The sequence below is a fragment of the Crocodylus porosus genome, unplaced genomic scaffold (genome assembly GCF_001723895.1).
Source record: "Crocodylus porosus isolate Cpor-Errol unplaced genomic scaffold, CroPor_comp1, whole genome shotgun sequence".
NCBI lineage: Eukaryota > Metazoa > Chordata > Crocodylia > Crocodylidae > Crocodylus > Crocodylus porosus.
In genome coordinates, this window is record NW_017728906.1 from 63,451,640 (window position 1) to 63,465,946 (window position 14,307).

The 14,307-nt window shown below is 44.9% G+C and overlaps 1 protein-coding gene across 2 annotated transcripts in view; it reads right to left on the reverse strand.

The window, feature by feature from the left end:
* Positions 1 to 7,322, reverse strand: part of BEND2 (BEN domain containing 2) — a 51,754-nt gene extending 44,432 nt beyond the window's left edge. Inside the window, exon 1 of one of the 2 annotated variants that reach the window (XM_019529251.1) lies at positions 6,825 to 7,322. Coding sequence is in view for 1 of the 2 variants with exons in the window: in XM_019529250.1 (XP_019384795.1) it covers positions 3,236 to 3,248 (13 nt within the window). In the remaining variant the exon portion in view is untranslated. Of the gene's footprint in view, positions 1 to 3,235; positions 4,307 to 6,824 lie in introns of those variants that run through there. The other variant, XM_019529250.1, reaches the window with a different exon arrangement.
* Positions 7,323 to 14,307: the final 6,985 nt, after the last annotated feature.

The following is a 14,307-nucleotide window of genomic DNA, read 5'->3' on the forward strand; positions in this document are numbered from 1 at the left end:
CTGTCCACACCTGATGAGTTTGGAGATAGCCACAAGATCACCTCTCAGCCTTCTCTTGTGGAGGCTGAAAAGATTCAGGTTCTTTAATTGGTCCTCATATGGTTTTTCCTGTAGGCCTTTAACCAGAAGGGTAGCTCTTCTCTGAACCCCTTCCAGGTTATCTACATCCCTCCTGAAGTGCGGCACCCAGAACTGGATGCAGTACTCCAGCTGTGGCCTGACCAAAGCCACATAGAGGAGAAGCATCACCTCCCAAGACCTGTTTGTCATGCACCTACTTATGCAAGAAAGAGTGCAGATAGCTTTACTTATTAGTTCGTCACATTGGCGACTCATGTTAATTTTGGAGTCGACTACAACTCTGAGATCCCTTTCCACAGTTGTGCTACTTTTCTAAGGATTGATCTTGATGCATCAAAGCTATGATGCGAAGAAGTCCTGAGCACTATGATTCACAACTAAGTCAGCAGGAATTATGAACAGAACAGTGCTTTAAGAATTTTTTTTTTAAATTGAAAAAAAAAAAAAACCCTCTGAAAAATCAGATCCTATGCATCTCAAAGTGGGTGCCCACAATGGGTGGACACTTATGACACGTGGGTGGACACTTACACCTTAGACTCTTTGTCTCAGTTCCTCATCAATAAAATGGAAATAACTCCATATTTCACAGGAGCATTGTAGTAAGTTCATTAGCATTTGTAAAGCACTTACTTAGCTACTAGTAAATAAGTGCAACCTAAAAGAACTAGAACTTTTTGTATTTAGAGCAAAAAATTGCCTGAAATATTTTGTTTGCAACTAATTAAGATATAAAAGCCACATAGTGAATAAAAATATTAAGCAGCTATGTATTAATAATAAGGAATTAACTAGATCCAGACTTTTTATATCTGAGAAGTGTACCATATTTTGGGTACGTCATGAACTACCAGTTTCATAGTGGAGCACTAGTAGAACAGCAAAACTGGCTATTTAAGGGGGATATTTGTCTATTCCAATGGTAGGCAACCCTCGGCTCAGGTGCCAGAGTGTGACACTCAAAAACATTTTGCTTGGCACGCATGCCTCTGGGTGGATGGCAGGGAAGGGGCTGAGGCTGTATGGCTACAACAAGGATCAGGCCCTTTGTGGCGCCCCCACCATCCACCCCGGCACATCAACATCTTACAAGTTGAAGTTGTGGGTGTTCTTGGCACTCCGCCCAAAAACATTGCTGACCTCTGGTCTATGCTGCCTTGAGTTTGTATTGCCGTAATGTCTAGGAGCCCCACAGCCCAGAACACCGAACTGTCGGCCAACAGAAATACTCTACTGAAATAGATTTGTTTGTTATGCACACATTTGACACACAAGTGAATTTTAACGGTGGAGTCTGTAGTGAAACTAAAGAAAAAGCAGTGACCAGCACTTAGGCCCTCTTTCTGTAGGCAACAAGACTACACTTTCTAAACATGCTGGCTCAATCTAATTGGCTTTTTAAGTATGTGGTAGTAAGGTCATTGAACAACATCCTGTTTTCACTCCATTAGGGAAGACTATAGCCAGTAATGCCAGATATATGATTGTTGCTACATTTGAACAGTAAATTTGACCTCTTGTACTTCATCACAAAAAAATGTAATTCACAACGATCCCAGTGGCAGGTCACATGAGACTATAGGCAAGCTGCACTCATTCTCAGAGGTGAAGGGAGGGAAGTACTGGTAGGTAACAGAGCTGAGAGACATAGTCAGCTGTGTTACTCTAAAGTCCAGTGGAAGATAGGGCAGATTTGCACCTCATAGTCTAACCATGCCTGACTCTTGACTCCCAAAACAAGTGCTCTACTCCCATCTTAGTGATGGCCTGAGATCTCATAGTGGCCAGAGGAAACACTACAAAGACACATTGAAAGCAGACCTCAAGTCAACAGATGCTGACATGAAGTGTTGGGGGGAGCTGGCTGATAACCTCAACCAAGCAACAGCCCATTTCGAGATAAAGAATCTTGCCCTCAAAGCAGAGAAGTGAGGGTGGAGGAAGGAAAGAGAGAGGAAGTTGTCTGCAGTCTACTCTCCTATCCTGTAACTGCTGTGGATGGACCTCATAGCTCAAGAATTGGATTCTTAAAGTCACCTCACGATCCATCATTGAGCTGTGGCAGAAATCACACTCAAATCGAGGGACTGCCCACCATACTTTGTATGTGTATAGATATATCTCACAAGCTTTTGTTAGCTGCAGCATCTGATGAATTGAGCTTCAGCTCTCAGAAGTCTGTGATATATCTATATCCATATCCATTTTGCTAGCCTCTAACCATGAGTCTCAACCAGGGTGCCACAAACTACCACGCAATGTTAGCCCTGTTAGATTCACAAACTTGCTTCACATGATTAAACCCAAAGATCTCAAGCAGAAATTCACACCTGGGGTCTGAGGTCTTGGCAACAGTTCTCATTGTTTTTCTGTAGTAAAAAAAAAAAGTGAAAACAACAGGTTCTCATTTTCCAAGGGTGGGCTTGCGAGTCTACCCACAGGGGCCCCAAGTCCATGGGGGCAGGGAGGTACTTTTGTCTAATTAGAGGGCCTTTGTGTCTCAAAAGCTTTGAGAACCACAGGTCTGTAGGGTGCAAATCTCTGCACCCCAGGAGGACCAGACACCAATGTAAGCCTTTCTGTGAGGCTTAAGTGTGTGCCTGGCACACATACCTTTCCCTGAGGCATGAGTGTGTGTCAAGTTTCCGGGGCAGGGGGGTGTTCACTCACTTTTCACTGAGGCTTGAGTGTGTGTTAAGTGGTGTGTGTACACATGCCTTTCCCTAAGGCTTGAGAATGCATGTCAAGGTGGCACATGCCCAGGCACTAGCTCTCTGTTGCCCCGTGCAGAGGGGCACTGCAGGCCTCCGGTGCTTGCTCCCCCTACCCAACCCTTCAGCAGACCCACCCACAACGCGGGGGGACGGGCGCCACCCGCCAACCCTCCCAACCGCCGTGCTGGAGGAAGGACAACGCCCTGCCCTCGCGCCCCCTCCCCGCCTCACTCAGCCCCTGACGCCACAACGACCGGCGGGCGCGCCAGCCAATGACAGCGGCGAGGTGGGCCGGAGTCGGCCAATGGGAGAAGAGGCGGTGGGCGTGGCTCAGGCGACGGGTGTTCTGGGGGTCGGGCCGTTGCGAACGATGGGGGAGCGTTTCCCACCCGCGTGCCGCTCTCCACCGCCCCTCCCCACCCTTAGGGCTCCCCCCTTACCCTCCGCGGACATGGCGGCGCGGGCGGGCTCGGTCTGGGGCGGGCCGGGGCCGGGCGGCGGCGTAGGCAGGTGGGGCCGGAATGTGGCGTTGGAAACGGAAGCGGCTTCGCCGACGTCTGCAACAAACTGTTTTGAGCCTGCGCGGCTGCGCAGTGCGGCCGGGGGCGCGTCCGGCAAACGGGAGGCCGGAGCGCGGGGGCGGTGCCTCCTCCGCCCTGCTGCCCCCTCCCCCTTCGCTGCGGCCCGTGCGGGCAGCGGGGCCCTATGGAAGCCAGGGGGGCTCTAAGGCGATTCTCCCCACCCCTCCACTGAGGCTAGATGGCCTCAAGCTCCAGAGCCCCGTCTGAGTCGGGCCTATTATAGCCCTCCGCCCCCACCCTCCCAATCTTGTCCCCAAGATGGGGGAAAGATTCATCGTCCAGCCTTGTTTTCTTGTGGTGGTCAAGTTGGCTTTGCCACATCCAGCAGCTTATTCCTCACCCTGAAGAAGGGGGCTTTTGCCCACAAGCTCGCAAAGAACAAGTTTGCCAACTATGTAGTTGACCTAGTTAAAAAGATCTCCACGTACATGAATGCGCTATGTGTCTTTCACCCACGGACTCCTCCATGTACATCGTTGCTGGCTGGCTTTCTTGCATGCATACAGGCTTGCCAACCCTCCCTGACGGGCCAGGAGTCTACCGGAATCGGTGCCCATCTTCCGGTGACTCTTGAAAGCAATCCAGGAGAGTGATATTTATTGTGAAGGGTTGAACAGTACAATTCATGACATTATGTCATGTTCAGGGGGAAAAAAGTCTGGAATAGCTTTGGTCAGTGTTGGCCATCCGATATGCATACCAGCTTCTGGCTTCTTTGACTATTCGCTCCATCCAGGAAGAGCACGTGCCAACTGCAGCAGCTTTGTCAGCTTGATGAAGGATATTTGTATCCAAAAGCTTGTGAAGAAGAAGTTTTTGAGTCGCTCGAATAAAACAGTTTTTCCCATCCAGTGTGCTGCAGAATTTTGCCACAGTAATGAGCTATAATGAGTTATAATAGGATGGAGGATGGAGAATGCCTCAGGAGGCGTGCTGCAGAAAAAAATGTATTAATGTAAGTGTGCCTTGGTCTGGAAAAAGTTGGGAAACAGTATACTAAAAGATACCAGACTGTCTGCCTATGTCCTTACACCAACATGGCTACAAACTATACCCCTAATTACTGCTCATTTGGCTTAGTACTTCCTTAATGAAGTACTAACTGAATGCGCAGTGAGTAGAGTTCGTGCACAGTAGTGCCAGCACATGGTTATTTAGTGATGCTTAACTGTGCATTAGTCAAATAACCAGGGATCCTGGTTTTCTCCGATTAAAAAAACCCACACACCCAATTTTCAGATTCAAAAAAGTAATCCAAAAACTGCATTTTTCCGTGCTAATATATAGATGTGTAGAGAGTGGTGTTTCATTTTAATCAAGGAAAAAAATGTGGATTCTGGGTTACTTCTTTAAATCCAAAAATTGGGGATTTTTTTTTAAATCAGAAAAATCAGATCCCTGCTAATAATGCAATGCAGTAGACTATTAGCTTGGTTTTTGCTGTTACAAACTACTGCGCAGTCTTATTAGGCTAATGTGCAGTAAGTGTCTTGTAGATGTGCCCACATTTAGCCAAAGAACCTTGTCTGCGTGTGTCCTTACACCAACACGGCTGCAACCAATACTTTCAGAATATACCCAGTCTTTGATCATGGTAGGCCACCGCCTTGAGTTCTGTAGGTCTTGGCGGGAACTGCTCCCAAATATCAAACGTTGAGCTTTGCATTGTAACGCAGGGGTCCTGAGTTGGGCAACACAAAAGCAGATGGTTTGAATATGCAATTCATATTGTACTCTGACAATAGAGCTGAATGGCGTTCTCACTTATGCAGTGCTTTCACTTGCTTTCTAAATGCTGAAACGTATAAGCAACCTGATGGAAAAGCCTATGCCACTCTTTTGCTGAGGGAAATGTTCTTTCATATAAGTGGTGTAAATTACCTGGTTATATATTCATGTTTCTTTGGTTCATTTTCAGATGATACTCCTATGCTTATTACTTTATTTTTATACTTGCATCAGTTTCTGTCCTAAGGATTTAACACGTATCAGGAAGATGTCCTCTAGGGGTAGCAGACTTAGAAAAGCTTGCCATGCGTTAACCTGTCTCTGAGCAATTTGAAGGCTATAAAAGCTTTCTGTGTTTCAGTTCTGTTTCTGTCTGCAACCTACCATTAGTAAGATTCAGTCTGGAAAGTCAAAATGGCTTTGTAGTGCTCAATTAATTGAGGATAAGAATCCTATGAAATACCTCCTTAGTGTTTTTTCCTGTAAATCTCCCAGAAATCAGTGCTGTCACCTTTACTTCAAAACCACTTTGGGAGAGGTTGAAGGAGTAGTTAAACTTTCCATTATCTCTTACTGATCATCAGTAATAGCATCTAAAGTCTTTTCTCACTTGGAAATCAATAATCAGCTGCTTTTATTAGACTGGCATTCTCAAGTGCCAATTTTGAATCTTAAAAGCATAGTAAACCAATATCGGTAGATTATTTTTTTGCCACAATGCTTCTAGTAGCTTCTTATTGATCCTTATTTAACACACGGTGCTGGAAGGACACTGAATAAAACCTGCACCTTCCACTTCCTTTCTCTTAAGATTACGCTGATTTTTATACCAGACTGTATCGTGTACTACTAACTTTGGTATCAGTACAGTGTACTATTACAGTATACTTCAGTTGTTTTCTTATTGGATCAGTGTATAATTCGCTTCACTGCATAACATAATGTTAGCCCTAGTTTGTGTTCTGTTGTTTACACAGTAACACTGCAATAGCCTGTTGGTCAACCCAAAGTGCATAGTATCTTTTAGCCTTACTGCCTACTTGGTAACTCCATTATATTCTACTTATCTGTGCCAGAAACAGGAAAGAGAAAGTAGCTGTCAAAGGACTGCTATTAAAAGACTTGAAAATTATGGGAACTAGTTTTTGGGCTGCTAATACTACAGCACAGATAGCACTAGGAACACTGCTCCTTAAGTGCACAGAACTGTCAGTGCTGGGGTATTAACAACCATGAAATTACTAGCTCTCCTCAGTTCAGGACTGCCAATCCTTGAACATGAGAACAGTTAGTTCAGGGTAGCTGCCCTAAATGTACCATCACTGACAGTGCTATATACTGAATGATCATTCTTTCCGTTAATTTTTTGGTAAACATCTTGCTTATAAACATAGTCCTTTTTTTGTCAGTAGGCTTTGTATTTAAACAGAGTATACCCTGAATTGACATTTTGCTCCCACCCTTTCTTTTAAAGAATAATTACTTGTCAGACATTTAGTGTATATATACTTATAAACATTTAGTGTACATATAAAGTATTAAAAATGTCAGTTTACTAAGCTGTGTTTTAAAACAAATTTCTGGCATTAGTTTGGAAATAATGCAAACATCTGGTTATGGCATCATCTTGTCTGCATAGGATATCTTCTTCAAAGAAGATAATTGCCTACAATAATGTTTAGCAAGCTGCAGAGGAAAAAAAGTAGTAGCGTATCCCTACCTTCAGGGTAAGGTGTCTTGCCTGAGGTAGGGTGGGACTTCTTTCCACAGCCGCTCCCAACAAAATTCTCCTTCCTTCACCTCCAGATGACTGCTCAATTAGTGGTTTGTGGTGTAGGAGTCTCAGCTGCATGGGCTTCTCTGTTTTTTTACTTGATAGACAAGAAGTTTCAGTGAGATTAATTTTTGGAACCACTTCCCCCTGTCCTCCCTCCCATCCCAGGCTATTGAAATGGTCTGAGAACTGGGGAGGAGAGAATTTAGCTAGGTTGTAGGGAGCTGGGCTTGCTTTGGGGAAATCAGTCATGAACCCAGCAATAACTTGTTCTCCCATCTCCTGAGGCAGGTTGCGTGGGGTGAGGGGCACATAATCTATGTGGAACTGGAACAGAGGAAAAGGGAGGCAGAAACCAAATGGGGAAGTGAAGAGCGTCTTAAGACATGGTCCAACAGCTAAGACTTTAAAAGCAAAGTGGAATAGGGAGACTGCCAGATAGGAAAAATGTCTACAAGATTAATATGGGAGATCAGAGTGCTGGGAGATGGATTAAGGAGGCTATTATGAATATGAGTAGAGTTGAGAGGCAGGGAGATGAATGTTGTTAAAATCAGAGGAGCAAGTGAAAGTGAGAAACCTGGAGAGAGGGAAAAGATTCATTTGAGTTTTGGATTGGGGTGTAGAATCATTGGGCAATAAATGGATTTTAAATCTTGAAATAGCTATGTGATCTGACCTGCCCTATTCCACATACAAGAATATCTGCAAACCTAAGATTTCTGCCTGGCTGGCTTGCTTGCTTTTTTTAAGTGGCTTGACTAGAAGAATGTGGAGCTGATAAAATTTGTTCATAAGGAGAACTTGGAGGGAGGTGTAAAGAAAAAGATCTTAGTGGACAGAGGCAGGCGGGAGTTTGTTGGGGCCTTGTGATAGAGGGTTTGAGAGGTAGTTACTGCTCTTTAAAGGGGTGGGGTCAATGTTACATAAAGACTGAGGGGAAAAATGTTAATAACATTCTGGAGTGTATTAAAAGGAGTGCCATCTAAACGTCACAGGAGCTGATTTTAATGTATTCATCAAGGATAAGGCCCCACCTGGACTAATATGTCCAGTTCTGGGTAAACACTTTAAGAACGATGGGGACAAATTGGAAAGATCCTAGAGGATCCTAGAAGATTCCAATGTCCAGTTCTGGGTGCCGCACTTCAGGAGGGATGTGGACAGCATGGAGAGGGTCCAGAGGAAAGTCATCTGCATGATCAGGGGACAGCAGGGCAGGCCCTGCGAGGAGAGATATGGGACCTGAACCTGTTCAGCCTCCACAAGAGAAGGCTGAGGGGGGATCTAGTGGCCTGTTACAAACTAGTCAGAGGGGACCAGCAGGCATTGGGGGAGTCCCTGTTCCCCCGAGCACTACCAGGAGTGACAAGAAGTAATGGTCACAAGCTGGCAGAGGGTAAATTCAGATTAGACATCAGGAGGCGCTACTTCACTGTCAGGGTGGCTAGGATCTGGAATCAACTTCCAAGTGAAGTGGTGCTGGCTTCTACCCTGGGTGTCTTTAAGACAAGGCTTGACAATCACCTTGCTGGGGTCATTTGACCCCAGTACTCTTACCTGCCATGGAACGGGGTCGGACTCGATCTGCTCAGGTCCCTTCTGACCCTAATAACTACGAAACTAACTATGAGAGCAGCATGAATTATCAGAAAGGTAGAAAATAATTGCATTGGATTGGAAGAATTGTGGCTGTTCTTAAATGAGAAGACTGAGGGAGCATTTGGTAACTCATCAGATACAAAAGGAGTTAATATAAAGAAGCTCTAAGTGCTGGGGGAAGGGGTGGTCAGCAGTGGGTGGAGGGAGCAGGACAAGAAGTAATGGGCTGAAATTGCACCTAGGGAGATTCTTGTTAGATATTAGGAAGAACTTTCAAATGATAAGGGTACACTGCAACTAATTACTTAGGGAGGTTGTAGAATCTCTATCATTGTAAGTTTTTAAAGTAAGTTAGACAAATATTTTTCTGAGACAGTTTAGACACGATCATTCTATCTTGGGCTAGGTCATAACTTGTGCCATATTTTTCTCTGATTATCGTTACCATTTATCAATATAGCCATATTTTTTCTCTGATTCTATTAGTGACCTGGCATCAGCATTGGTACTAGATTAACATAAAGACACAACAGCCAGTCCATCTCCCATTGACTTCAGGGGGCTTTAGACTAGGCCCAGAGAGAGCACCCTTAAACTATTTCTTAAGTTTTTAAAAAAAATCAAAAATAAGGGGAGCAGAAACAGATGGATGGTTTTCAGTCTGAGAGTCATAGTTTCATAGTTTGTAGGGTCGGAAGGGACCTGAGCAGATCATCAAGTCCAACCCCCTGCCATGGCAGAAAAGAGTGCTGGGGTCAAACAACCCCAGCAAGGTGTTCATCTAGCCTCCTCTTAAAGACCCCCAGGGTAGGAGCCTGCACCACTTCTCTTGGAAGTTGGTTCCAGATCCTAGCCACCCTGACAGTGGAGTAGCGCTTCCTGATAATCTAGCCTAAATCTACCCTCTGCCAGCTTGTGACTGTTATTTCCTGTGACTTCAGGTAGTGCTCGGGGGAACAGGGACTCCCCCAATGCCTGCTGGTCCCCTCTGACTAATTTGTAAACGGCCACTAGATCCCGCTCAGCCTTCTCTTGTGGAGGCTGAACAAGTTCAAGTCCCTTAGCCTCTCGTTGTAGGGTCTGCCCTGCTGCCCCCTGATCATGCGAGTGGCCCTCCTCTGGACCCTCTCCATGTTGTCCACATCCCTCCTGAAGTGCGGTGCCCAGAACTGGACGCAGTACTCCAGCTGCGGCCTGACCAGTGCTGCATAGAGGGGGAGGATCACCTCCTTGGACCTGCTTGAGATGCATCTGTGGATGCATGACAAGGTGCAGTTGGCCTTCCTGATCGTGTCCCTACACTGTTGGCCCATGTTCATTTTGGCATCAATGATGACTCCAAGATCCTTTTCTGCCTCTGCACTGACAAGAAGGGAGTTCCCCAGCCTGTAGGTATGGTGCTGGTTCTTCCTCCCCAGGTGCAGCACCTTGCAATTGTCAGTGTTGAATACCATCCTGTTCTCATCCACCCACCCCTGTAACTTGTCGAGGTCTGATTGCAGCCTATTCCTCCCGTCTAGCATACCCATATCCCCTCACATCTTAGTGTCATCTGCGAATTTGAACAGGGTGCTTTTTACCCCGTTGTCCAAGTCGTTGATGAAGATGTTGAAAGTGCAGGCCCGAGGACTGAACCCTGGGGGACCCCACTGCCCACATCCCTCCAGGTTGAAAATGACCTGTCCACCACCACTCTCTGGGTGCAGCCCTCCAGCCAGTTGGCGACCTATCTGACTGTGTAGGCATCGACACCACAATCTCCTAATTGTTTAACAAGAATGGGGTGAGAGACGGTGTCAAAGGCCTTCCTGAAGTCCAGAAAGACTACGTCCACTGCTACCCCTATGTCTAAGGATTTTGAGACCTGGTCATAGAAGGCCACCAGGTTGGTCTGACAGGATCTGCCTCTAATGAACCCGTGTCGATTGCCGCCAAGCATAATCTTCCCTGCTGACCCCTCATGGGTCTATAGTTTTCAAATTATCTGAAAGACAATCCTTTTTATTGTCCTTAACAGGGAAACCATTTAAGAAGTTCACCTACCACTAATGATCAAGGCTCAAGTTATTTGCCAAAACAAAGGAACATTTACAGCAATAATACCATCAAACATCTATATAATGCTGTACTAATCTGCTCTATGCATAAACTGAAAACCCTGGGTTTATTTATTGCATGGCTCTAATTCTTTTTTGATTTCCTCAGAATGCTTTTTGATTGATCAGGATTAGATGTTTTTCTTTGCATCCCTATTCTTTTTTGCAGCACTCTGTTACTACAAGATGAAGCATAATGACTTGCGACACCTGCTACAAATGTCAGTGGCCTTTCCTTCCTATTTTGAGATATTTCAACTACTGTATTTCAACTATAAATCTATTAAACATTTAGTTCTGATACTGCTCTTTCCTTATGCTTATTTAAGATGTTCTGTGGTCTTAAACATGCATGGCAGTGGTTTTCACCAGTTTTTTATTCATAGACGCTGTTGGGAATTTTGAATGGAGGTGTGGACCCCTTTGAAGTGTAAGTGTGGGTATTAACATACAGTCAATTGATCATAGTAATCTTTTGTGGACCCTTTATACCACAGGTTTAAAATCACTGATTTACATATGTATTATGTCTTCATCTTACTTGAAGAGTCCAGGCAAGATATGCATCCAGTTCTTCCACACCTCTAAAACCTAGGAGGTAATTTTAAAAAAGTGTCTTGAAGTTAGAGAGTAATGTGGATCTGCTTAGTACACATTAGAGAAGCTTACTCATTACCACACCACAGAGAGGTATTGAGACTGCATCACCTTTCCTGGCACGAGCTGAACTTTCAGACCTCTATCTAAAAAGGTGAATAGTAGCCAGGTTTATTCTCTGTACCAGGGTTTCAGAGCAGTACAGGAACAAGGACAAGCATCTGTAGTACCCCTGGGGTAACTACTTACATAGCTTTCTGAATTGCTGTTTTTTCCAATTACCTGTTAAAACAACCTGAGTTCTCTTGCATGTGGTCAGAACAGCACAGTGCAAGTAATGAGGAAAAAATAAGATACTCTCCTTTGAAAAACCACAAGTGTAATTTCCAAACAGCATATGGCATAACACTGACTCCTTAACACACAGAGGTACTGAATTTAAAAGAGAAGTAAAAATTACAAATACTTACAACATGATTATCCCATAGGGGTTACTGGCCCTCTGTAAAGTGGTTAAAAAATAAATATGGTCTGGATCCAATCTCAACAACGCTTCTATGCCAAAGCACTCATGGCATGCATTTCTATGTGATTCAGATGCATAAGATTTTGTTTCTGTGTTGACCAATTATTCATTAACCAGCGGTTTCATAATACTTTTTTAGTTTCTAAATGCCTTATATTACAGTTGTGTTCATGAGCACAATTTGGGAAATTATTGTATCTTCATAAAATACAAAATTGCGAACAAGTCCATATGTAGTTTTTATTGCTTTATATAAACCGAGTTAAAAGTTAGGTAAAAAATGTGTAGCCTGAAAAGGGAAAGTTAAAACTTAAGACAAACTTCCCAGTTCTAGTGGCGTAGCCAGTATAAATGAAAGAAAGTATGCTAAGAACATCAAAGATTCTGTCCATCACTGAGTATATAACTCTAAACAAAAGTAGAAGGAATTGAAACCCACTTATAAAAGAAAATGAGATGTGGGATACTTGTAAAGAGGGTTTCAATATTCAGCAGGATTCCAGTGAATATCCTGGTAATCCAGTATGAGAATACTACTGTCCATTGCAGAAACAGGCAATCTCCCCGATAAAGCCAAGGCTGGATTCCACGCTTTGCTAACTTGTAAAATTTCCACAAAAAGGAAGTCTCTGCTAGTAGTGTGATGTAGTATTGCAACATAGCTGCTTCACACAATTCTATTTTGCTGTTTGTTTTTTACTACGCATATGCATAGGTCATTGAAATGAAACATTCTCAAAATAAAACACACTTTCCTTCGATACAACACACCGAAATATACACCTTGTTTTTGACAAGCAGAATAAAGGAAAAAAGATCTTTCCTTGTAGTAAGTAAGTGAATAGAAGCAGCTAGGAAGCTGAGCCTGCCCATTGCTCGGCTCCTGTGCAGGCTTACTTTTGCTTTTGTTTGGCAGAAGCTTAAGCAGCAGAAATTCTGTTACCATATTTCCTTGCTTATGATGTACCCCTCAATTTCCAGCATCTGGTTTTTGGAAAAAAAAGTGTGTGTTACATGTGAGAAAATATTCTCCTTTTTCTCTTATGTTGGTTTTGCAAATGTTTTCTTCACCTCTGTTGGTAGCCAGTTGTATGACCTCAGGTAAGTTGTTTCATCTCTTTGTCTGCTTCCCATCCATCCCGTGGATATATCTACATTAGCTAAAATTATTTTTACCATATAGTAAACTAACGTGATGACTAATGTGGTAGAATGCTAGTATGTTTAAGGCTCTTCATAGTTTTCACACTTTTTAGCTGGTAGCAGTAAACACAAGGTAATTGTCCACACTAGGATTTTACCAAGGCTGTGTACAGACGTTCAAAAAATCAGGGAGAATTCTCCCATATTTGTCCCCCTGGTAGAAAAACATGCCTGGAAATGCCTGAATAGACTTTTGAATGCGGAGTTCCTGAACACTGCAGCACCCAGGGGAAGTTCCAGGCTCCTCTGGTGCCAGCCTCAGGTTGGCAGGGGACATGAGGGTCAGGCCTGGACTTTGGGAAGTGGTGGGTTGTCCCAAAGTGAGGGAAACCTCCCAACTGTGTGGAACTTGGAATCACAGTCTGGCTCAGAGGCAGTGGCTTTGGGCAATGCCCTGTGACCAAGTGATAGCAGTGCCCTGAGCTCTCCCCTACTTTGCTTGCTGAGGGGACAGGGAAGCTCTCTGTCCCTGGTCCCAGTGCTGCTCAAGTCCCCCCAGGAGTCAGGAGATGACCAACACCGGGACAAGAGAACTGGTAACAGCTTCCCCCACCTGCCCTCTGTGGCCCCCTGCTGCCTAGGCTGACCAGGAGCAAATTGCTCCTAGTCAATGTTTACATGTGCGTTACTGCACAGTAGCTAATATGCAGTTAATCTAGTACCTGTATTTCTTGGTACTAGCAACTGGAGCATTAGCCTAATTTACTGTGCAGGAAGCCCCATGCATGTGTAGACAGTGGCACTTTACTCCACATTAGTCCAATGCACAGCAAAGGTCATAGAATCATAGAATCAATGAGTCGGAAGGGACCTAGACAGATCATTGAGTCCGACCCCCCCTGCCATGGGCAGGAATGAGCACTGGGGGTGGGAGGGGTCATAAGACCCCAGCCAGGTGCCTATCCAGTCTCCTCTTGAAGATCTCCAGGGAAGGTGAGAGCACCACCTCTCTGGGGAGCCTATTCCAGGCTCTGGCCACCCTTACAGCGAAGTAGTTTGTCTTAGTATCTAACCTAAACCTATCCTCCCTCAGCTTGTGGCCATTGTTCCCGGTGACTCCAAAGGGGGCCCTGGTGAACAGACTTTCCCTGAGTCCCTGCTGGTGGCCCCTGATAAGGTTGTAGGCAGCCACAAGATCCCCCCTCAGTCTCTTGAGGAGACTGAAAAGATTCAGGTCCCTCAGCCTCTTCTCATAGGGCTGGCCCCAGAGGCCCCCAGCCATATGGGTGGCCCTCCTCTGGACCCTCTCCAGGTTCCCCATGTCCCTCTTGAAGTGCGGCACCCAGAACCGGACACAGTACTCCAGCTGCGGCCTGACCAGCGCCACATAGAGGGGGAGCAAGACCTCTCTGGACCTGTTAGTGATGCCCCTGTTGATGCATGACAGGGTGCAGTTGGCTCTGCC